General features: G+C 43.5%; 1 protein-coding gene across 4 annotated transcripts in view; it reads left to right on the top strand.

The window, feature by feature from the left end:
* UBE4B (ubiquitination factor E4B) overlaps positions 1-25,405 on the top strand; it is a 148,326-nt gene that overhangs the window by 38,724 nt on the left and 84,197 nt on the right. For all 4 annotated transcript variants that reach the window (XM_024253272.3, XM_054556655.2, XM_054556663.2 and 1 more), the window contains exons 2-3: positions 426-612; positions 23,850-23,985. In XM_024253272.3, coding sequence (XP_024109040.1) covers positions 426-612; positions 23,850-23,985 — 323 coding nt within the window. The remainder of the gene's footprint in view (positions 1-425; positions 613-23,849; positions 23,986-25,405) is intronic.

The raw sequence follows: 25,405 nt of genomic DNA, 5'->3' as shown, positions 1-25,405 counted from the left end.
CCATATCAGCCAAGGAGGTGTGATAAACAGAGATGATAAGGGAACTAACATACAATATATATGTATTTATGTTTGTATGTGTGTATGTATTTATGTATATATGAATTAGAGGTGGGGTGTCGCTGCTTTGCTCAGGCTGGTCTTGAACTCCTAGGCTGAAGCGATTCCCCCCACCACCCCAGCCTCCTAAGTAGCTGAGACTATAGGCAAGCACCACTGCACCTGGTCAAGATACAGTTGTTAAAAACTCAAGTGGTAGAGCTTGTAAGAATACTGGTAGACCAAGTTATTCTCTCAGAAGAGTACTTTTGCTCAAGGCATATTTAGTTGTTAAGCTCTGGTGTGGTTATGAATAACGTCATTCTCTGGCAGAATTGTGTTTCTGCTGTTTCGTTATAGAATGTCCTTTTCCCCTTATGTTGTAGATTCGACGGAGGCGCCTTGCACGACTTGCTGGTGGACAGACCTCTCAGCCAACCACCCCACTCACCTCTCCCCAGAGGGAGAACCCTCCAGGGCCTCCCATAGCGGCATCAGCCCCAGGACCCTCTCAGAGTCTTGGTCTCAGTGTCCACAACATGACCCCAGCTACCTCCCCAATAGGTGCATCAGGTAAGCCCGAGCTTCATACCTGGGACTCTTTTGCAATTCTTCTTAGCTTTTTATTAAGCTGATGGTTGTGATGTTTCCAGAACAGATTAAAATGAAGCAGACATCAGCTCTTTAAAATCCTCCAAGCAGTAGTTTAAATATCATTGCAATGTGTTGTTATCACCTTTTTTTTTATTGCAATCTGTTAAACCAATTGTTTTTCTTTCCATAACTTCCATGTTTTTTTTTTTTTCCAAACAGGTTTAGGTATTATCTCTGATGACAAGATGATTAAGACTGAATTTGGTTCTGCTGATTTTATGAATTTGGTTGATGGTTTTAAGATAAAATAATCTGAAAATGCAAGATTAAAATAATGGTCAAAATGAACACCTCTAATTGCAGATTTCCTCCTCTTTATTCTACATTGGCACAGAACTTTTTCTTTAACTTTTCAGAGGATAAAACTACCTGATAGGATGTTTTAGAACTATCTCATTAAAAAGTAAAAGTTTATTTCTTTATAATAAATGAGCTGATGCTTGATATCCAGGACTGTCTTTGTTGGGAAATGATGATATTTCTCATACTGTGTATTTGAAAATGTCTCTCTTTTGTCTGTGAACTTTTCTATCAAATATAGTATTATTGTCGTATAATAATAATTACTATTTTATAATTAGGATTCTAGTTGCATAAAGGGGTGCTAAGAGGCCTGCATTGATCATAATATCATCTAATTGATAGTCAGCCTTCTAAATCATCTGTCTTCTTGATCTAGAATCATGTGTCAATTAAAAGTATTTGCAGTTTTTGTTGCTGTACTTCTCGTTAGGTATCAGTGTAGACTATAGATATATATAAATGTTCATACCTAATGTGTTTCAACCAAAACATCTATTAGTAATAAAGAAGGTTCTTGCCTATAATGTTTCTTCTGTATGTCTCTGAGAAGCTCTGATGGTCTTCTGGTAGGATTGACGGGTTCAGGATTCCAAATGTGATTTTCCTTGGACACAGTACTGACAACAGTGCTCTTTGCCTTACCCTGGTCAGGCCATACCTGGAATGCTGGAATCTGTCCTGGAGAGAACCTCTCTCACTTTGTCTTACTTGCTTATTTAAACCAGGATCTTGGTTAAATCCCATTCCCCACCTACTCTGTCTCATGCACTGGAATAAGGCTATAGAAAAACTCAGAACCATTTGAAACCATTTGAACTAATTGAAAACTTTTGAAATGTCTGTCTCATTTTGAATTCATGATAACATGGCTGGGTGTGGTGGCTCATGCCTGTAATCCCAGCACTTTGGGAAGCCAAGGTTGGTGGATCAGTTGAGGTCAGGAGTTCGAGATCAGCCTAGCCAACATGGTGAAAGCCCGTCTCACAAAAAAATACAAAAAGCCGGGCGTGGTGCTACCTGCCTGTAATTCCAACTACAAGGGAGGCTGAGGCATGAGAATTGCTTAAACCCAGGATGTGGAGGTTGCAATGAGCCAAGATCGCGCCACTGCGCTCCAGCCTGGTGATGGAGTGAGACTCTGTCTCAAAAACAACAACAACAACAACAAATCAAATTCATGATCACAAACTCAGGTAGACCCTTGATACTGGCAGGCCGTTGCACCATGCTTCCCAGTTCACTCACTCTGCTGATGTGTTTCATACCTTCTCCAGTGTGCAGTATCTCATTCTCCATGCTCACTCTCTCAGCTGGTGGCCTGGCTTCCCATTTCTTTCTTTCTTTTTTTTTTTTTTTGGAGATGAGGTCTCACTGTGTTGCCCAGGCTGGAGTGTGGTGGCTGTTCATAGGTGTGATCCTAGTGCACTACAGCTTAAAACTCCTAGGCTCAAATGATCTGTCTGCTTCAGTCGCCCATGTAGCTGGGACTGTAGGCATGTGCCACCACACCTAACTCTGGCTTCATATTTCATTGAGAAAACAGATGCAGGCAGAACCTACGCAGGGAACCTCCATCAGACTCAGTCATCACATCCATCTGCCTACCTGTATGTGTGCCTGGTTCTTGTTATGCACGAATTGTCCCTGCTCCTATTGAAGCCTGGACCCTAGATCCCATCTCCCCTCGGTTACTCAGCCTTCACTCCAGCAGTTCCTTTCTCTCTCTTGCTTCATCAGATTTTCCATCTCATATGGCCTTTTTTTTTTTTAACAGCCTATATAGTGCCATTACTTTTCCCATCATGGGAATGAACAAAAGGAACTCTCTTGATCTAATTCCCCCTGCCAGCTTCTCCCCCACATCTCCGCACCAAAACCTTTGCAGCAGAACTTCTGGAATGAGTTGCCTGTCCTCTTCATCCCCTTCTGCCCTTGCAGTCTTTGCTGAATCAACTGCAGTCAGGCGAGGCCTCCCGTGGTTACTCTGTGGTTGCTCTGAGTCACTGTCTGGTCTGACCCATCAGCCTCATTAGACATGGCTTTCACCCTTTTTTCCTGGAAACACGTTTTTCTTTTGGCTTCCAGAACAGCACATTCTCCTGGTTTTCATGCATTCTCTGTATCTGTTCCTTCTTCACTCTGCCTGGTTCCTTTTCATTTCCCTGACTTCTAAATGTTAGGATTCAGGGGCTCAATATTTAACCTCTTGTCCTTTCCATCCAGCTTTATTCTCTTACTGATGTCATCCAGTGTCCTGGCTTTAATTACCCTCATTTGATGATTCCTAAGCTTTTATCTCCAACTTGGACCTGCTCCTTGAACCTCAGACTGACACATCCAGCGCTTTACCTGATATCTCTGCTTGGATATCTAACAGGCATGTCACAGCTAGCATGCCCCAAATCAAGCTTTGCTGTTTCCTCACATTTTATCTTCTCCCAGGTTTCCATCTCAATAAATGACAATTCATGTTTTCTAGACCTGGATTGGCAAACTCTTTCTGTTAAGGGCCAGATAGTAAATATTTTTGGCTTTGGAGGCTGTAAGGTTAGAACTATTTATCTCTGCTTCTGTAGCACAAAAGCAGCCATAGAACATATGTAAATGAACAAGTGTAACTGTGTTCCAGTAAAACTTCACTTACAAAAACAGGCAGTAGCCCAGATTTTGCCTGTGGACTAGAGCTTGTTTGGCCCTGCTCTAGACCTGTCAGAAAACTAGAAGCAGACCAGATTCTCACCACCTTGTTTCTTCTCATCACCTCCACCGCTATTACCCAGGTCCAAGGCACCAGGATCTCTTGCCTGGATTTCTGGAACAGCCTCCTAACTGGTCTTCTCATGCCCACGCTTGCTTCACTTGAGTCTGTTCTCAGTGTAGAGCCAGAGGGGCCCCACTAAAGCGTAAGTGCAACATTGTGTAACAGCCCATATGCTGTTATCACAAACTAATAGAAAGGCTTGGGCATTCCCTAAATGGTTAGTTCTTGCCCGGGCACCTCTATGCTAAGTAGTCCTGATTATGTTTCTCACATAGTCATCATTATTCATAGTCACAAACAGTTGGATATTATTAGCCATGCTTTGGTGGGTTGGACAAACAGATTTTCATGATTTCCTAAATAAACAAGTGAAAAAACAAACAGAAAATCTGTCTTAAGACAGGTTACATCTATTCTCTGTTCAGGCCAGGTGCAGTGGCTCACGCCTGTAATCATAACACTTTGGGAAGCCAAGGTGGGAGGATCCCTTGAGCCTAGGAGTTCGAGAACAGCCTAGGCAACATAGCAAAATCCCGTCTCTACAAAAAATTCAAAAAACTAGCCGGGCGTGATGGTGCACACATGTAGTCCCAGTTACTCGGGAGGCTGAGGTGGGACAATCGCTTGAGCCCAGGAGGTGGAGGTTGCCGTGAGCTGTGATCACACCACTGCATTCCAGCCTGGGCAACAGAGCAAGACCCTGTCTCAAAAAAGAGAAAAATAAATTTCAAGAAAATATGATAGCTGTCCGTTAAAGAGTTTAAAAAGTTGGCATGAGGAAGGTGATAGCTTGTGTTTATTTTCTGTGGTCCTGGAAGTTAGACATAGGTCTAGTGGGTAGATTTATTATCCACTGAATGTGATTGAGAGATTTTTGTTCCAGACTCAAAAAGTGCTTTCTTTTTTTCTTTTTTTTTTTTGAGACACAGTCTCACTCTGTTGCCTAGGCTGGAGTGCAGTGACGCGATCTTGGCTCACTGCAACCTTTGTCTCCTGGTTTCAGGCAACTTTCCTGCCTCAGCCTCCTAAGTAGCTGGATTACAGGTGCCCACCACCATGCCTGGCTAATTTTTGTATTTTTAGTAGAGATGGGGTTTCGCCATGTTGGCCAGGCTGGTCTCGAACTCCTGACCTCAGGTGATCCGCCTGCCTCGGCCTCCCAAAGTGCTGAGATTACACACGTGAGCCACCACGCCTGGCCAAGAAGTGCTAACAGAGACAAATACTGGGTAGGGTGCCACCCATGGTAAAAAGTCCTTCATCCAGGAGTGCTTGGCAGCAGTCATTTGGTGGCCCTCTTAGTTGGGCTGTTTTCAGTTCCAAGTAACTAAAGCAAGGATTGAGAAGCTGTAGGGGGTCCTTCCAGTTGCTTCTCCCATCTGTAGTCCCAGCCTTTTTTTTTTTTTTTTTTTTTGAGATGGAGTTTCGCTCTTGTCACCCAGGCTGGAGTGCAATGGCACAATCTGGACTCTCTGCGACCTCCACCTTCCGGTTTCAAGCTATTCTCCTGCCTCAGCCTCCCGATTAGCTGGGATTACAGGCGCCCACCACCACGCCTGGCTAATTTTTGTATTTTTAGTATAGACTGGGTTTCACCATGTTGGCCAGGCTGGTCTCGAACTCCTGACCTCATGATCCTCCCGCCTCAGCCTCCCAAAGTGTTGGGATTACAGGCGTGAGCCACCGCGCTGGCCTAGTCCCAGCTTCTTGCAGTGCCGTCTGCTTCTGTAGTTTCCTAGGGCTGCTGTAACAACCTATCAAAAACTTTTGAAGGCTTACAGCAGCAGTATTATTTTCTCAGAGTTCTAGAGGCTAGAAGTCCAAAGCCGAGGTGTTGGTAGGGCGATGCCCCCCCACAAGGGGAGAATCCTTTCTTCTGCCTTCTGATGGTTGCTGGCAGTCCTTGGCATTTCCTGGCTTGTGGCAACATAACTCCAGTCTTCACCTCCGTCTTCACATGGCCATCTTCGTTCTGTGTGTGTCTGTGTCCAAATTTCCGTCTTATGACAGCCACTGGATTAGGGACCACCCTAATTGAGTATGAGCTTATTTTAACTTGCTTACATCTGCTAAGACCCTCCTTGCAGATAGGAATATTATTTCTTCGTTTTTGATCTGCATCTCCTCTTCCTTTTGAATGTGAGGTTAGGCAGGAGCCTTGCCAGTGTTGCTCATCCCCTTACCCCCAGCACTGTGCTTAGCACATAGCAAGCACTCTGGAAATGCCAAGCGTTGTGTGGCTAAATGAATGAAAGAAATATTTCTTGTTGGAAATGTTAGAAGCGAAGTAAGATTTGAGTTCTTTTGAAAAACAGCTGGCTGGCATTGTTCCTCTCACCACAACCAGCTGGATTGTCTCTGTTTTTCCTGGTGTGCTGAGCGCTGAGCAGAATTTTAAAAATCCTCAGTCTATTCATTTTCTTCTAAAATTAGAAAAATAGTTATTATATAAAATATTTCAAATGTACATGATAACATAACTAGTGCCTATGGAACCAAGTCCACAGGTCATTGCTGTTCCAGACTTGCCATTCCAGACATTTCTTCATGTTTTACTGCATTGTTATGTGGCACTGCTCTTGGCTCTCTTAGAACTTTATATATATGGGTGATGCTTTTCCTACAGATGAATGCCACTTTTTTATAGTTAACACTGATTATGGTAGTTTTTTTTGTTTGTTTTGTTTTTTTTTTGAGATGGAGTCTCTCTCTGTCACCCAGTCTGGAATGCAGTGGCACGATCTTGGCTCACTGCAACCTCCATCACCCAGGTTCAAGTGATTGTCCCACCTCAGCCCCCGAGTAGCTGGGGTTACAGGTGCGCACCACCACACCTGGCTAATTTTTGTATTTTTAGTAGAGACGGGGTTTCACCATGTTGGCCAGGCTGGTCTCGAACTCCTGACCTCAGGTGATCCACCTGTCTCAGCCTCCCAAAGTGCTGGGATTACAGATGTGAGCCACCGTGCCTGGCTGATTATGCTACTTTTATATTTAAAATGTAGGGCTTACTGCAGATCAGACACAGTACTTGGTCATGGGAATGCAAAGATGAGTGAGACTCAGTTTCTTTCCTTAAAGAGCTTTTAGCCTAGTTGGGGAGGAGATGTTCTTTCATTTCCTTTTTAATATCTGTGTTTATTAAATTCTTTAGAGGACAGTCTAGTTTTCTTAGTTTCTTTCTTTATCTTTAGATGATTTGTGATTGCTTAATCTTCAGAACTTCTTAACTGTCTTGGGTGATTTTCTTTTACAGCCCTGTTTTGGAATTATGCTTGTCTTCTCTTTGATGTTTGCCTATCAAACATCTTGAGTATATCCAACGAAGGCCTTAACCTTCCTCGCTGTTGTGACCTCTGAAGAGGAGGTCATGATTGCTCAAGAGTTCCCCAACAGATCCTTTATCAACCATTTTCATCTTGACAGGATTATTAGGTCTAGTGGAATAGGTCTTCCAGTTGCCTGTATACTCTCTGGAGCTGGCAGGTTTCATTTTTGTTTTTCTAAGACAAAGTCAGGCTGGAGTACAGTGGTGCGACCATAGCTCATTGCGGCCACAAACTCCTGAGCTTAAGTGGTCCTCCTGCTTCAGCCTCAGAAGTAGCTGGGACTACAGGTGCGTGCCACCATGGCTGGCTAATTTTTTAATTTTTTTTTTGTAGAGATGAAGTCTTACTATGTTGCCTAGGCTGGTTTTGAACTCCTGGCCTCAAGCGATCTTCCTGCCTCAGTCTCTCAAAGTGTTGGGATTACAGGTGTGGAGTTCTCAGTTGTTTTCATTCCATGATTCCCTTTGGCAAACTGGGAAAGCCTTTGATTGGCTTCTCAAAATATACTTTTATTATTATTTTTTGAGATGGAGTCCCGCTCTGTCGCCCAGCCTGGAGGGCAGTGGCGTAGTCTGCCTCCCGGGCTCAAGTGATTTTCCTGCCTCAACCTCCTGAGTAGCTGGGATTACAGGCATGCGCCACCACACCCAGCTAATTTTTTTGTATTTTTAGTAGAGACGGAGTTTCACCATGTTGGCCAGGCTGGTCTTGAACTTCTGACCTCAAGTGATCCTCCTCCATCAGCCTCCCAAAGTGCTGGGATTACAGGTGTGAGCCACCGCACCTGACCTCAAAATTTACTTTTAAATGTGTATAATAAAATAGGATTACACAATTATATAGGAATATAGTTATCAACATATTTTAAAGATTGTAATATAGTTATTTATATGCTTCTTTATTAATGATTTAAATGAAAGACTTAGCAACTAGTCAAACTGCTTCAGCCCCTTGACATTTGTTTCCATCTGTGGACCACAGGTAAAGATCCTCTGCTCTGGGAGCAGAAATGAACAGTGGGGCCTCTTTGGAACTAGTGAGAAGCCACATGATATATTTGGCCTCTGGGCTAGTTCTGGGGTCTGGCTCAGAAACAGAATTTCTTTCTTTTCTTTGCCTGCTAGTTTTTAACCTACTTAATGATTATTTAACTTAAAATTATTCTTTAACATGTTGACTCAAATGGTCTTCATCCTGCTTCCATTCATGCACTTGAATAGTTAATAAATGGCTTCTGTCTGTTGGGCACTGTATTGAGAGCTAGGGATGCAGGATGGATAAGTTTCAGGGGCCTCCAGGGGCTCACTGTTTAGCATGAGGGCATGAAGTTGTGAAGAGGTGCAGATGCTGGTGTCCTGTACTTGACAGAGAACAGCCACAAATAGTCACTTTCTCAGGCTCCCGGCTATGCATTGTTGATTTTTTTGGAGGATTTTCACACAGGCATTTATCTGATTGAAAATTCTACTGGCTGGGTGTGGTGGTTCACACCTGTAATCCCAGCACTTTGGGAGGCTGAGATGGGGGGATCATGAGGTCAGGAGATTGAGACCAGCCTGGCCAACATGGTGAAACCCTGTCTCTACTAAAAATACAAAAATTAGCTGGGCATGGTGGCGGGTGCCTGTAATCCTAGCTACTCTGGAAGCTGAGGCAGGAGAATCACTTGAACCCAGGAGGCAGAGGTTGCAGTGAGTCAAAATCCCACCACTGCACTCCAGTGTGTTGAGAGTGAGACTCCATCTCAAAAAAAAAGAAAGAAAGAAAATTCTACCTTGGTGAGAGTGTAAATTTATATAGCCATTTTACAAAACAATATGGAGATCCTTCAGAAAACTAAAAATAGAGCTACCATATGATCTGGCATTCCCACTCTGAGTATATATCCAAAGGAATTAGATTCATATTCTGAAGAGATACCTGCACTCATGTTCATTGCAGCATTATTCCAAATAGCCAAGATAGGGAAGCAACCTAAATAATCCATCCTCAGATGAATGGGAAAAGAAACTGTGGTATGTATCCACAATGGAATATTATTCAGCTTTCAAAAATAAAGAAATTCTGTCATTTGTGGCAACATGGATGAACTTGGGAGACACCACGCTAAGTGAAATAAGCCAGGCACAGAAAGGCAAATATTGCATGTTTTCACTCATATGTGGGAGCTTAAAAAGTTGAACTCATACAAATAGAGAGTAAGTGGCGGTTACCAGAGGCTGGGGAATGGGGGTGGATGAGGAAGGAGATGTTGATCAAAGGGTACAAAATTTCAGTTAGATCAGAGGAAAAAGCTTTAGTGATCTATTGTACAGAATGTTGACTGTCATAAATAATAACGTTTTATATATTTTTTAAAATTCTACTTTTTAAAAACAACAGTATTATTATTACTATTGAGACGAAGTTTCGCTCTTGTTGCCCAGGCTGGCGTACAATGGCACGATCTCGGCTCACCGCAACCTCTACCTCCTGGGTTCAAACGATTCTCCTGCCTCAGCCTCCTGAGTAGCTGGGATTATGGGCCTGCACCACCATGCCTGGCTAATTTTGTATTTTTGGTAGAGACAGGCTTTCTCTATGTTGGTCAGGCTGGTCTCAAACTCCCGATGTCAGGTGATCCACCCACCTCGGTCTCCCAAAGTGCTGGGATTACAGGTGTGAGCCACCGTGCCTGGCAAAACAACAGTATTATTCCTTTATATAATACAGGGAACAACATCCTTCCATATCCTATTATAATTGGTTTTTTTATGTTTTATTTTGAGACGGTCCCACTCTGTCACCCAGGCTGGAGTGCAGCAGTGGAATCTCTACTCACTGCTGCCTCAACTTCCCAGGCTCAAGTGATCCTTCTACCTCAACCTCCCAAGTAGCTGGGACTCCAGGCACACGCCACCATGCCTAGCTAATTTTTTTTTTTGAGATGGAGTTTCGCTCTTGTCACCTAGGCTGGAGTGTAATGGCGTGATCTCGGCTCACTGCAACCTCCGCCTCCTGGGTTCAAGCAATTCTCCTGCCTCAGCCTCCCAAGTAGCTGGGATTACAGGCACCGGCCACCACGCCCACCTAATTTTTGTATTTTTAGTAGAGACAAGGTTTCACCATGTTGGCCAGGCTGGTCTCGAACTCCTGACCTCAGGTGATCTGCCCACTTTGGCCTCCCAAAGTGCTGGGATTGCCACCACGTCCATCCTAATTTTTAAATTATTTGTGCAGACGAGTTCTCACTATGTTACCCAGGTTGGTTTTGAACTCCGGACTCAAGTGATCCTCCCACCTTGGCCTCCCAATGTGTTGGGACTACAGGCGTGAGCCACTGTTCCTGGCCTATTCTTATCCCTGCAAATTTGCTTGATATGTTTTATCTATTTTATATGTTTGTTTATGTTGGTTGTTACACTGATTTATTGAATGCTCTAAATTCACATAGGCTTCACTTAATACATATTTATTTAAATCTCCCTATCCAGTAGGTTCTGTTGTAGGCTATGTGGCTTACATTTTAGTGAGAGAAAACAATTTAAATACCCAGCTGGGCATGGCAGCTCATGCCTGTAATCCTAGTGCTTTGGGAGGTCTAGGTGGGAGGATCGCTTGAACCCAGGGGTTTAAGACCAGCCTGGACAACATAGCGAGACGTTACCTCTACAAAAAAAAATACACAGATTAGCCAGGTGTGGTAGTGCGCACCTGTAGGCCCAGCTACTGGGGAGGCTGAGGCATGAGAATCACTTGAACCTGGGAAGTACAGGTAGCAGTGAGCTGAAATTGTGCCATGCACTCCAGCCTGGACAACAGAGTGAGACTCTGTCTCAAAAAACAAAAACAAACAAAACCATAAAATCTTTCAGATGATTGTAATTATAGAGGGAAAGAGAGCTGTATGTTGGCATAGATACCACTGGGGGTGTGTACATAATCACTGTAGGTCCTATTAAGAAGGCGACTTTTTTTTTTTTTTTTTTTTTTACTTTAAGTTCTGGGATACATGTGCAGAACGTGCAGGTTTGTTACATAGGTACACATGTGCCATGGTGGTTTGCTGCACCTATCAACCCGTCATCTAGGTTTTAAGCCTCTCATGCATTAGGTATTTGTCCTAATGCTCTCCCTCCCCTTGACCCCACCCTCCCCCTATTAGGCCCCAGTGCATTGCTCCCCTCCCTGTGTCCCTGTGTTCTCATTGTTCAACTCCCACTTATGAGTGAGAACATGCAGTGTTTGGTTTTCTGTTTCTGTGTTAGTTTACTGAGGATGGTGGCTTCCACCTTCATCCGTGTCCCTGCAAAGGACATGATCTCATTCTTTTTTATGGCTGCATAGTATTGCATGGTGTATATGTACCACTTTTTTTAGTCTATCATCGATGGGCATTTGGGTTGGTTCCATGTCTTTGCTATTGTAAATAGTGCTGCAGTAAACGTACGTGTATATGTGTCTTTATGGTAGAATGATTTATATTCCTTTGGGTATATACCCAGTAATGGGATTGCTGGGTCAAATGGTATTTCTGGTTCTAGAAGAATGTGACATTTTTAGCAGAGGCCTGAATGAAGTGAGTAAGCAAACCAAGTGGATATCTGTGGGGCAATCTTTGCAGACAGAAGAAAAACAGATGCAAAGGTCCTGGGGCAAGAATGGACTTGCCAATGATTGATGCAAGGCAGGGCTGGAGCAGTCATCTTCGATTTCCCCTCATTTTCCTTCTCCAATTTTGAGTCTTTAATGAACACTATGATTGCTTATTAGTACATCTGTAGGAATGTCAACAAGATCAAAGCCATTCTTTTATGGTAAGTTGTCTTTGGTTAAGAATGCTATCCACAATGACAATGAAATTCTAACTTTGGTCCTATCATTGATTGCTATATTAAAATCTTTTTTTTTTCTCTCTCTTCTACTTGGTCCAGAGCTTGGGAGAAAGAGAGAATTCGAGGGTGGTTAACCAGCTGGCTAGAGGTAGAGGCTCAGACAGAAGTCCCAAGGCCTGAGGGCTGCAGCAGGACCCCTAAAAGGCTACTGAGTTCAGGAGGCTCCTAGACGAGGTTGAAATCCTTTGCTTTTTGCTTATACATTTTAATTCTGAGTTGGAACAGGTGTGTCCTATGCTGGCATGGGTACTTCCTCGAATTGGAGTGGCCTTTGGGCCACCAAAGGGGTATGTTTTATTAGTTCTGGGCTTTATCTTACAGCATTATTCCTAGGGTCATACTAATTACTTTATAAATCTGGTTAAAGTGCTGATGATATCTTGTTCTTGTGAAGTGTGCAGTGCTGGGAATCAATACACTTCCTGTTTTGACTTGGGGTTGATTCTTGCACTTTTCCCTATCTGCAGCCCCCACCCCCTTCCCCATTTTTGCTAACCTGGTCCTGCAACCTCTGCTGTGCTTGTAGTTTTACCAGCTGCCTGCTTCTGACTCCAAACTGCCCACTAGCACTCTCCCCACAAAGTGGGATGTGAACTGTGCCGCGGTACTGCATGGCCTTTGTCATGTGCCCAAGCCTAACAAAGGCACAGGGGCAAATACTGTGTGTGAGAGTGGTTTCTATACCATGGGTTCCTGTCCCTTAAGGATCTTATGGCTTAGGAGGAGAGATAACACATGTCACTCACCTGCTTGAAAGCCTTCCTCGTCTCCTTATTTCCAATTATAATCTAATCCGAGGGCTTGCAAGGTGCTCTGTCATCATGTTCCACCCTCTTCATGTAATTCACTATCTTGATTTTCAGAGCATGTTCTCTGTTGCTGTCCCAGTCAACATATTCACCCCAAAAGGCCTATAACCAGTAGAGATTGTGCCATACAAACAACTCTTAGTTTTGGGTGGGTTTGTCTTGTCTTCCAAACTAGATTGAAAGCTCTGAAAAAAAAAAAACGATCTTGTGTTTCTCTTTTATCTGTTGAGCTCATAGTAGGTATCCAGGAAGTAGTAGGGTTGACTGCATTGATTTGGGACTACACTGGGAGTTTTCTTCACCATCTCCCTTTAGTTTTCCTTTTTTTCTTTCTTTCTTTTTTTTTTTTTTTTTTGTTTTTGAGATGTCGTCTTGCTCAGTCGCCCAGGCTGGAGTGCAGTGGCACAATCTTGGCTCACTGTAGCCTCCACCTCCCAGGTTCAAGCAATTCTACTGCCTCAGCCTCCCGAGTAGCTCGGATTACAAGCGCCCGCCACCATTCCTGGCTAATTTTTTTTTGTATTTTTAGTAGAGACAGGGTTTCACCATGTTGGTGATGCTGGTCTCAGACTCCTGGGGCCTAGCGATCCCCCTGCCTCGGCCTCCCAAAGTGTTAGGATTACAGGCATGAGCCACTGTACCCGGCCTCTCTCCAGTTTCCAGTTGGAATCCAAGGGAAGTAAGTTTAAGAAAAAGTTAAGATTTTGAAATCTTTGGATTCAGAAGAATTTGTCACTTTTAACACCTAGAGTTGAATGTTCATACCTGGAGAGCCTTAACATTAAGCCCTAGCCAGCCTCCAGCAAGTGGACATTGCTCAGGTTTGGCAGGATTCGTCCCCTGAAGTGGACTGAGCCACACCCTGGCCTGTCACCATACCCATCCCCTATCCTTAGTGAAGCAAAACTCCTTTGTTCCCTTCTCCTTCTCCTAGTGACAGGAAATATTGTGATCCTAAAGAATGAAAATGACTTGTCACCTCGTGGCCTCAGGCCTCTTGACTTCAGGCGGTTCTGTTTAATCAAGTGACACATCTTCCCGAGGCTCCCTGAATGTGGTAGATGGAAGAGACTAGTTCAACCCTGACCTGAGGGGAAAGCCTTTGTGAAGGGTCAGAAAATGTTCACCAGCCAAGGTTGTGTGGTTCAGTTTCTCTTTTGTTTATAAAATTTGTCACTGTTTTGACAGGGGACGCATAATGGAGTATTTGGATTTGTTATTGTAAACTATGCAGCATGGTTTTCAAAAAATAGCAACACATCATTTATAACTTTAATGCAACTGTAAAGGGTTAGAGGTTCTTTTTTTTTAAACATCAGTTCTATCATTTTATAGAGAAACTGAGGTACTAAGAACAAGTACAGAGTTCACTAACAGCATCCATTTGATGCGGCCACCATAAATTTAGAAAATATCCTCAAAGCCCTCCTGTGTTCAGTGACTTTTTTTTTTCTTTGAGACAGAATCTCTCCCTGTTCCCCAGGCTGGAGTACAGTGGCGCAATTTTGCCTCACTGCAACGTCTGCCTCCCGGATTCAAGCAATTCTCCTGCCTCAGCCTCCTGAGTAGCTGGGATTACAGGCACCCACCACCACGTCCAGCTAATTTTTTTTATTTTTTATTTTTTATTTCTTTTTTGAGACGAAGTCTTGCTCTGTCCCCCAGGCTGGAGTGCAGTGGCACAATCTCCACTTACTGCAAGCTCCACCTCCCAGGTTCACGCCATTCTCCTGCCTCAGTCTCCCAAGTAGCTGGGACTACAGGCGCCCACCACCACGCCCGGCTAATTTTTTGTATTTTTAGTAGAGATGGGGTTTCACCGTGTTAGCCAGGATGGTCTCGATCTCCTGACCTCGTGATCTGTCCGCCTCGGCCTCCCAAAGTGCTGGGATTACAGGCATGAGCCACCGCGCCTGGCCAATTTTTTGTACTTTTTAGCAGAGACAGGGTTTCGCCATGTTGGTCAGGCTTGTCTTGAACTCCTGACCTCAGGTGATCCACCCGCCTTGGCCTCCCAAAGTATTCAGTGACTATTAAATATGCACTGTGAAATGTATTCTTAGTTATCAGGGAGGGGTGCAGGGGAGAGGAAGTGACCTTGGATGTAGAGATAAATGAAGTAAGGGGGGACTCAAAATCCAGTTATATGCATATATCCTTTTTAGCTATAAGAGTTAGGTGGATTATAATTTACATTTGTTTATTCATTGTGAGTTGTTTTTAACAAGTAATGTCATGTCAATATAGAAGCATCAGTGGATCCATAGGAATTACACTTGTGTGATTATTTGAAATGATAGGTTGAGAGGGAAAAGTCATTCAACAGTGGTGGGATAAGGTTCCCTCTCTCTTTTCTCTTTTTTTTGAGATGTAGTCTCACTCTGTCGCCCAGGACGGAGTGCAGTGGCATGATCTCACTGCAGCCTCTGCCTCCCAGGTTCAAGCGATTCTTGTGCCTCAGCCTCCCGAGTAGCTGGAACTATAGGCATGTGCCACCACACCCGGCTAATTTTTGTATTTTTAGTAGACAACATGGTTTCACCATGTTGGCCGGGCTGGTGTCAAACTCCTGACCTCAAGTGATCCTCCCGCCTCGGCCTCCCAAAGTGCTGGGATTACAGGCTTGAGCCACCACACCTGGCCTCCCCCTCTCTTTTTTAGTACTTAGATATGCTAAAAGTGGACAAGACCAGAGCAGATGTTGTGGTAACAAGGCAAGTCTGTTCTTTACACTGGAGTTTGCCCTGATTTCTCATTCTGTTCTCGTCTGATGCATACACGTGTATCTATAGAACTTGTAAACACGTTCACTTTGGTTTTTTTCATTGGCTCCTCAAAGTAGAACTATGAAGTAGGCTGCACAGATGCCAGTATTACCAGAGAATAGGTAAAAATATTAAGTAAGAAGACTTGCTTAAGATTACAAAACTAGAAATAATGGAACCGGGGTCCAGTCCTAGTTTCTTTGTAAAATAAACATTTATTTTGGACTAACTTTCAATGTATAAAAAAGTTATGAAGATAGTATACAGGATTCCTGTGTACCCTTCATCCAGTCTCCCCTAATGTTAATATCTGGTTCATTTGTCAAAACTAAGGAATTAGCCTGGATATGATTTTAACTAAACTAAACATGAGTCTCCTTAGTCTCCATTGGTTTACAACAGTGTCTCAGTTCTGTTTTCATGATCTTCACAGTTTTGAATACTAGTCATTACTTTGTAGAATGTCCCTTAATTTGGCTTTGTCTGGTGTTTTCCTCATGATAAGACTGGGGTTGTGGGTTTTGGGGAAGATTATGTCACACAGGTGAAGTGCCCTTCCCATCATATCGTTTCAGGGGTATGTAATATCCACATGATGTCCTTGGTGCTGTTAAACATCATCACATGCTTGAGTTAGTGCTGGCCATGTTTCTCCACTTAAACTTAGTATTTTTCCCTTTCCATATTCAGTTCTTTGTTATCGAGTTCCTAAGTCCATCCCACACTTAAGGGGTGGGAATTAAACTTGACCTACTGGAGTGGGGAAGTACATATGTAATCTGGAATTCTATAAGGAAAACTTATCCCTTCTCCCCTGTTATGTATTTAGTCTCTTAGATCAGTATGAACTCACACACATTTATTTTATACTTTGGGTTATGATTTCAGTAGCAACATTACTTATTTTACAGGAATTATTCCAGCTTTGACCATGGGAGCTCTTTCAAGCTGGATCCTTGGTCCATTTGACATGCCTCTTCTTTTATTTTTTTGAGCACTGTCTTTCTAGCACTGTATGATGCTCTAGACTTATCTTGGATTTTTCCTGCTCCAGCCCTGGAAATCAGCCAGTTCTCCAAGGAGCAGTCCTGGTCTACTGACTCCAGGCGCACGATTCTATGCATGATTCTGCCTTTTGACACTAAGGAGAGGAATATTCTATCTTGTAAATATGAAGATCAAAGTGATTTTCTAATTCGGGCTGTTGGTTTTCTTATCCCAGTATTTAAGATACCATTGTTGTTCTTCACAGACTTGAAATGTCATTTTATTTTATTTATTTGTTTTTTAATTTTATTTTATTTTATTTTTTTGAGACGGAGTCTCACTCTGTTGCCCAGGCTGGCGTGCAGTGGTGCAATCTCACTGCAACTTCCGCCTCCCGGGTTCAAGCAATTCTCCTGCCTCAGCCTCCTGAGTAGCTGGGATTACAGGTGCCCGCCACCATGCCCAGCTAATTTTTGTATTTTTAGTAGAGACGGGGTTTCACCATGTTGGCCAGGTTGGTCTTGAACTTCTCAGCTGATCCACCTGCCTTGTCCTCCCAGAGTGTTGGGATCACAGGTGTAAGCCACCGTGCCTGACCATATTTTATTATTTTATTATTATTTTTGAGACAGGTTCTCCCTCTGTCACCCAGGCTGGGGGACAGTGATGCAATCATGGCTCACTGCAAGCTTGACCTCTGGGCTCAAGTGATCCTCCTACCTCAGTCTCCTGAGTAGCTGGGACCACAGGCTTGCACCACCATGCCCAACTAATTTTTTTATTATTTGTAGAGACGGAGTCTCTCTATTTTGCCCAGGTTGGTCTTAACCTCCTGGGCTCAAGTGTTGGGATTACAGGTGAGCCACCATACCCAGCCCACTTTCTTTTTGTTTAGTCACAAGAACAAAATGTTTTCTTTTTTTGAGATGAAATCTCTCTCTGTGGCCCAGGCTGGAGTGCAGTGGCGCGATCTCGGCTCACTGCAACCTCTGCCTCCCGGGTTCCAGTGATTCTCCTGCCTCAGCCTCCCGAGTAGCTGAAACTACAGGCATGTGCCACCGCACCCAGCTAATTTTTGTATTTTTTAGTAGAGACAGGGTTTCACCGTGTTGGCCAGGACGGTCTCGATCTCTTGACCTCGTATTCTGCCCACCTTGGCCTCCCAAAGTGCTGGGACTACAGGCATGAGCCACCGTGCTCAGCCAAGAACAAAATGTTTTTATCAGGAAATTAGCTGCTAACAAAATGTCAGTCTGCTCTATGAAATAGAGTATGTTTATTATAATCAGCATTGAGGCAGAAGACTGAGGCAGGAGGATCATTTGAGCCCAAGTTCCAGGCTGCCTTGAACTATTGTCTTGCCACTGTACCGCAGCCCAGGTATCACTGAGACCATGTCTCTGGAAAAAAAAAAAAAAGTTTTCAGGGGTGGGACTTGGTGTTGGCCAAATAAAGTGCAAGTATACTTTGTATTTTCCGTGAATATTAATGCTTTAGCTTAATTCATTGTCAAGATCTATATAAATAAGCTTTAGGATTTTGATTAACGGAATGAATGACTCCTTTTATAAACCTAATTATTTTTAAGTTTTACTTTTGTAGTTTTTTTTTTTTTTTTGAGACGGAGTCTCACTCTGTCTTCCATCCTGGAGTGCAGTGGCTCAATCTCGGCTCACTGCAACCTCTGCCTCCAAGGTTCAAGCAACTCTCCTGCCTCAGCCTCCCGAGTAGCTGGGATTACAGGCGTGCACCAGCACGTCTGACTAATTTTTTTTTTGTATTTTTAATAGAGACAGGGTTTCGCCATGGTGGCCAGGCTGGTCTCGAACTCCTTGATCTGCCCACCTCGGCCTCCCAAAGTGCTGGGATTACAGGCATGAGCCACCACGCCTGGTTGCTTTTGTAATTTTTGAGTGTATAAAACATGTAACTTTGTTTTAAAATCTTTGATCCAAAGGACTGTTCAGCAGTCTGGAGTAAAGGAATTACAGCATTATGTTAGGAATCAGGCGGCCTGTGTGTTTTGTTTTTTTTTTTTTAGGCAGAGTTTCACTTCGTGACCCAGGCCGAAGTGCAGTGGTGCCATTGCGGCTCACTGCAGCCTCAGCCTCCTGAGCTCAGGTGACCCTCCCCCCTCAGCCTCCTGAGTAGGTGGGACTACAGGCACACACCATCACGCTCGGCTCATTTTTGTATTTTTCACAGAGACGGAGTCTCCCTGTGTCGCACAGGCTGGTCTTGAATTCCTGGACTGAAGTGATCCGCTCCACCTTGGCCTCCAAAAGTTCTGGGATTATAGGCGTGAGCCACCATGCCTGGCTGAGACCTGTGTTTTACTCTTTGCTGTGTTTCTAACTGGCCAAAAGGTCCTAAGGGAAGTTTTTAGACTCTGTAGACCTAGATATTCTTATCTGTAAAAGAGGAGGGAAGATGGTTGGCCATTACCTTTAAGACTAATGCCCCCAACAAAACAGATTTATTGAGGCGTTTTGGTTTTTTAAAAAATATGTTGTAGAGATGGTGTCTCACTATGTTGTTTAAGCTGGTCTTGATCAAGCGATCCTGTTGCCTCGACCGCCCAATCTGTCGGAAGAACAGGTGTGAGCCACCACACTTGACCTTTTATTGAGGTTTCAAGGACCCTTTTGACAATTCTGTGCTCTTTTTATGGTGGAATTTAGAAGCCTATGCATTTGTGTGTGTGTGTGTGTGTGTGTGTGTGTGTGTAATACTGGAACAGGCCTAGTGTTACAAGTTAAAGGTAGATATTTGGTCTAGTTTGTACTTGAAAGGGAACATCATTCAGGAAATATTACAATACTAGGAGAAAGTCTTACAGACATGAAATTTTTATGTCCTTTGATGTTCTGATCTTCCCACATAGAATGCGTAATTTCCTTTAGCAAACTCTTCTCAGTTATAGAAGTTGGATACTGCCGCCTGGAAGCTTGGTAATTCCTGTTTCCTGAAGCAGACATAGCTTTCTCCATTCTGTGTTACACACCTCACTTGTGGAAGATTTGTTCTATAGTTGATATGTGGGGAGTTTATTCATCTTCTAAGAGAGAGTTACAGCAGATTATGTTCGTTTTTTAATTCTTTAATATCTGGCTTTGTGAAGATGAAGGAAGAAAAAACCCGTATTCCTTGAGACTTGGCTTCCTGACCATGATTCCTCAAGTTTGGGGTGGGAGAGGGCATGAGGACAAGAGAGCGTGTGAGGTTTGAAAACAGAGTGAGATTTTGTACTATTGATTTGATGTGTTTTCAGTTGCAATATTTAATTCACATTGATTTCTAAATAAAATCAAAGACACCATCAGGTTTTTGTGAGTGTGCTTTTTTTTTGACACAGGGTCTTAAAAAAGACCCCTCTGTTGCCCATGCTGGAGTGCAGTGGTATGATTATAGCCCACTGCAGCTTCTAATTCCTGGGCTCAAGCAATCCTTCCACCTCACCCTCTGAAGTAGCTAAGATTACAGGTGCATGCCACCATGCCTAATTTTTATTTTTTTTTAAGATGGAGTATTGCTCTGTCACCCAGGCCACAGTGCAGTGGTGCGATCTTGGCCCACTGCAACTTCCACCACCTGGGTTCAAACGATTCTTCTGACTCAGCCTCCCTAGTAGCTGGGATTACAGGCTCCCGCCTCTGTGCCAGGCTAATTTTTGTATTTTAGTAGAAACAGGGTTTTACTATGTTGGTCAGGCTGGTCTTGGACTCCTGACCTCAAGTGATCCACCCGTCTTGGCCTCTCAAAGTGCTGAGATTACAGGTGTGAGCCACTGCGCCCGGACTGCCTGATTAATTTTTTAAGTATTTTGTAGAGACAGGGTCTCTGTGTTGCCCAGGCTGGTCTCAAAGTCCTGGCCTCAAGTGATCCTCTCTCCTCGACTCCCCAAAAGTGCTGGGATTACAGATGTGAGGCACGACTGACCATCAGTATTTTAAATTTAAGAAAGGAGAGAAATGGGTTATGGTGGCATATGCTCTTTGTTTCAGCTACTCAGAGGCTGAGGCAGGAGGATCCCTTGAGCCCAGAAGGTTGAGGCTACAGTGCACTAGGATCACACCCCTGCACTCCAGCCCTGGGCGACATAGTGAGACCCATATCTTTTGTTTTGTTTTGTTTTTGAGACAGAATCTTGCTCTGTCACCCAGGCTGGAGTGCAGTGGCACGATCTTGGCTCACTGCAACCTCCGCCTCCCAGGTTCAAGCGATTCTTCTGCCTCAGATTCCCGAGTAGCTGGGACTACAGGTGCATGCCACCACGCCCAGCTAATGTTTGTATTTTTAGTAGAGACAGAGTTTCACCATATTGGCCAGGCTGGTCTCGAACTCCTGACCTCACGATCCACCTGCCTCGTGCTGGGATTACAGGCGTGAGCCACTGCGCCTGGCTGAGACCCATCTCTTAAAAGAAAATAAGGAGGCCGGGCACCGTGGCTTGTGTCTGTAATCCTGACACTTTGGGAGGCTGAGGCAGGTGAATCACCTGAGGTCAGGAGTTCAAGACCAGCCTGACAAACATGGTTAAACCCCATCTCTACTAAAAGTACGAAAATTGGCTGGGCGTGGTGGCGCATGCCTGTAATCCCAGCTACTCGGGAGGCTGAGGCAAGAGAGTTGCTTGAACCCGGGAGGCGGAGGTTGCTTTGAGCTGAGATCGTGCCATTGCACCCCAGCCTGGGCAATAAGAGTGAAACTCTGTCTCAAAAAAAAAAAAAAAGAAAGAAAAGAAGGAATGGAGTCCCCTGGTGTTTAGAGATTGAGGAGCACTTGTATACATGATAAATTTTTGCAGAATTGCCCCACTTGATCCGAAATGTGAAGATCATGTGGAAGATGCAGGAAAAAATAAATTCAGATGATCTCTTTGATGCCTTATAAAAATATTACAAATGCAGTGTGTTACACTATGTGATATACACTGGAGCTATATTACTACAGTATTATTGTACACATACTATACTATGCTACAGATACAGTTTTTTAAAACAATTTGTAATTATGTGTTTAATTTTATAACTTGTTTTGTAGGGTAGAAATTTTAAAGCCTGCTTATTTGCTACCATAATGATCATTGAAGTTTATTATTGATTAATTTTAACTAAAAAGTTACTTGGCCTTTAATTGTGATAGGTAAAATAATATTCTCCTAAGAACCCTATGATGCTGTATTATTTATTCCTTCAATAAGTATTTTTTCAGGGCTTACTTTGGGTTATATTTCCTGAAATTAATGAATCAAAAGTTTTACTGTATTCTGTGAACTTGTTTCAGAATTCTCACTACAGTAGATGCCTTGTGTATTTTACTTGAGTCTTAGAAAGAGAGAAAATTTAGTTTATTTCCTTCATAAGTCCTGCAGAAGTTTTAATAAATTAGTACATGTGAAGAACTGCTTTCAGGAATGGATAAATGTTTTGTAATATTCTTCAATGAAGAGAAGCATTAAAAGGTGGCAAGTTTACTTTCATAGAATGCTGGAAGGGTTAAAATTGTATTTATTCGTATTCAGTAATTGTTTTCACTACAACGGGTAACTCAAGTTTCTCTGTTTTCTTTTTTCATACTTTTTTTTTTTTTTGAGATGGAGTCTTGCTCTGTCACCCAGGCTACAGCGCAGTGGGGCGATCTTGGCTCACTGCAACCTCCACCTCCCAAGTTAATGCGATTCTCCTCCCAAGTAGCTGGGATTATAGGAGTGTGCCACCACACCCAGCTAATTTTTGTATTTTAAGTAGAAACAGGGTTTCACCACATTGGCCACACTGGTCTCGAGCTCCTGACCTCAAATGATCTGCCTTCCTCGGCCCCACAAAGTGCTGGGATTACAGGCATGAGCCATCGTGCCCAGCCAATGGTTTTTTTAAACGTGTCATTTTCCTTTTCAGCACCATAGGTATATATATTTTAAAGTACTTGCAAATGCCTGGGTAAACATTCTTCTTTTTTCATAGGAAGATATTCATAGAGTTAAAGTAATTTTTAAAATTTCAATGTAAAACATGATTTTAAAGACATTGATGGGAAATTGCTGTGAGAAATCATTTGTCCCTGTACTAGTGACTACAGTTTCACTGTACTGTCAGCTCTGTGAGGGCAACAAAGTGTCAGGTTTTTAATTTCCACTAAGGTGTTCAATCAATAAATGGATCGATCTATATCAAAGGACATTGTTGAGTCCACTCATATTTTTTTCAACATTTTATTATAAAAATTGTAAACATACAGTAAAGTTGAGAGAATTTTGCAGGGAACACCCTTATACTCACCATCTAGATTCTATCATTAACTTTTTTTTTTTTTTTTTTAAGACAGAGTCTCGCTCTGTTGCCTAGGCTGGAGTGCAATGGCGTGATCTTGGCTCACTGCAACCTCCGCCTCCCAGGTTCAAGCGATTCTCCTGCCTCAGCCTCCCAAGTAGCTGGGACTACAGGCGCCTGCCACCATGCCCAGCTAATTTTTTTGTATTTTTAGTAGAGACAGGGTTTCACCATGTTAGCCAGGATGGTCTCGATCTCCTGACCTTGTGATTCACCCGCCTCGACCTCCCAAAATGGTGGGATTACAGGCGTGAGCCACCACACCCAGCCTCATTAATGTTTTATTATACTTGCTTTATCACACATTTTTCTATAGGTTTATTAATATATCCTTTTGTGTTTTTGAGATGGAGTCTCGCTCTGTCGCCTAGGCTGGAGTGCAGTGGTGTGATCTTGGCTCACTGCAACGTCTTCCTCCCAGATTCAAAGGATTCTCCTGCCTCAGCTTCCTGAGTAGCTAGGATTACAGGCGCCCAGCTAATTTTTGTATTTTTAGTAGAGATGAGGTTTCACCATGTTGTCCAGGCTAATCTCGAACTCCAAACCTCAGGTGGTCCACCTGCCTCAGCCTCCCAAAGTGCTGGGATTCCAGGCATGAGCCACTACATTGGCCTGGTTTATTATATATCTTCTTTTGGGTGCATTCCGAGGATTTTTCTGGACTATCATGGAAGTTAATTTGTATTTCTAATTTGTATTTGTGGACCATAGTTTGAATTGGTGCAAGAGAGGTGATGAGGGGTGAGTTTTAGGCATTAGGTGTAGCTCTGTTACTGACCTCATATGAAGTATATTGATAACTTATGATTTCTTAGTAATGTTCCTATGATTTTATTATTGTTTCCAGCTTTTTATATAATCTTCTGATAGAAATACCTCGGTTGCTGCAATGTCATGATGGTGTGACTGCAGATTGTGCGTGTTTACTGTTGCTGTCACAAATAACTTGAACATTATTTCACATGGGGCTTCATCCTTCCTGTGTTTTCTGTTTAGGAGTAGCCCATCGAAGCCAGAGCAGTGAAGGAGTCAGTTCTCTCAGCAGCTCGCCCTCTAATAGCCTTGAAACGCAATCTCAGTCTCTCTCACGTTCTCAGAGCATGGATATCGATGGTGTCTCATGTGAGAAAAGGTAAAATGAAGCCAGTTTTCTAATATGCTCTTTTATTTAGGGGAAGAGAAAGATCCATTCACTTTAGCCTGTAGTCCGTAGTCAGAAATGCCAGCTAGAGACCCATGCCAGTCCTTAGCAAATTAGTGTCAAATGTATTAAATTTAAAGATTTTGTATTATTCAGAAATGTGCTTCATACTTTTGTTGTTGTTGAGACAGAGTCTCACTCTGTTGCCCAGGCTGGAGTGCAATGGTGCAATCATGGCTCACTGCAACTTCCGCCTCTCAGGTTCAAGTGATTCTCCTGCCTCAGCCACCTGAGTAGCTGGGATTACAGGCATGTGCCACCATGCCTGGCTAATTTTTGTATTTTTAGTAGGGACAGGGTTTCACCTGTTGGTCAGGCTGGTCTCAAACTCCTGGCCTCAAGAGATCTTCCTGCCTCGGCCTCCCAAAGGACTGGGATTACAGGCATGAGCCACTGTGCGTGGCCCACTATACTTATGTATTAAATGTCTTTTATGAAATAATGGTGTAGTCAGTTAAAAAAAACATCTGTTCTCATTTTGTAAATATAAAGTTGGCAAGCATATGCCTCTCCCTAAAACTTTTACTGAGTAGTGAAATTTAAAAGTTTGTAATACTTCAGACAGGTAAGCCAAATACCCTATTTGCTTCATAAGGATCAGGGTGTCTTGAAAGAGCCCTCCTGTGTTGCATATGTGCCAAAAATGGGTGGTAAGAGTGGCTGAGGTATTGATTCCTTTCATGGTTGAGCAAGTCAGACTCCTTGGACCTGGCTCCTCTCCCCTCAAGCAGTGTCCTTGGTTCGTGTCAGTGGGCTAAACAGATGAAAAGGGGAATTAAGTCCGGGCTCGATGGCTCATGCCTGTAATCCTAGCACTTTGGGAGGCCGAGGCAGGTGGATCACTTGAGGTCAGAAGTTCAAGACCAACCTGGAAACCCTGTCTCTACTAAAAATACAAAAAATTAGCTGGGCCTGGTGGCAGGCGCCTGTAATCTCAGCTACTGGGGAGGCTGAGGCGGGAGAATCACTTGAGCCCAGGAGGCGGAGGTTGCAGTGAACCAAGATTGTGCCACTGCACTCCAGCCTAGCCGATAGAGTGAGACTCCATCTCAAAAAAAGAAAAAGAATTAAAAGTATGAGTAAGGGGCTGGGCGTGGTGGCTCACGCCTGTAATCCCAGCACTTTGGGAAACACAGACATGGATCACTTGAGGCCAGGAGTTCAAGACCAACCTGTCCAACATTGTGAAACCCTGTCTCTACTAAAAGTAGAAAAATTAGCTGGGTGTGGTGTTGCATGCCTGTAGCCCCAGCTACTTGGGAGGCTAAGGCAGGAGAATCACTTGAACCTGGGAGGCATAGGCTACAGTGAGCTGAGATCACACCACTGCCCTCCAGCCTGGGTGACAAGA

Source organism: Pongo abelii, chromosome 1, assembly GCF_028885655.2.
Source record: "Pongo abelii isolate AG06213 chromosome 1, NHGRI_mPonAbe1-v2.0_pri, whole genome shotgun sequence".
In the NCBI taxonomy this organism is placed as follows: Eukaryota; Metazoa; Chordata; class Mammalia; order Primates; family Hominidae; genus Pongo; species Pongo abelii.
The sequence above is the reverse complement of the archived record's forward strand: the minus strand, read 5'-3'. Positions and strand labels throughout refer to the sequence as shown.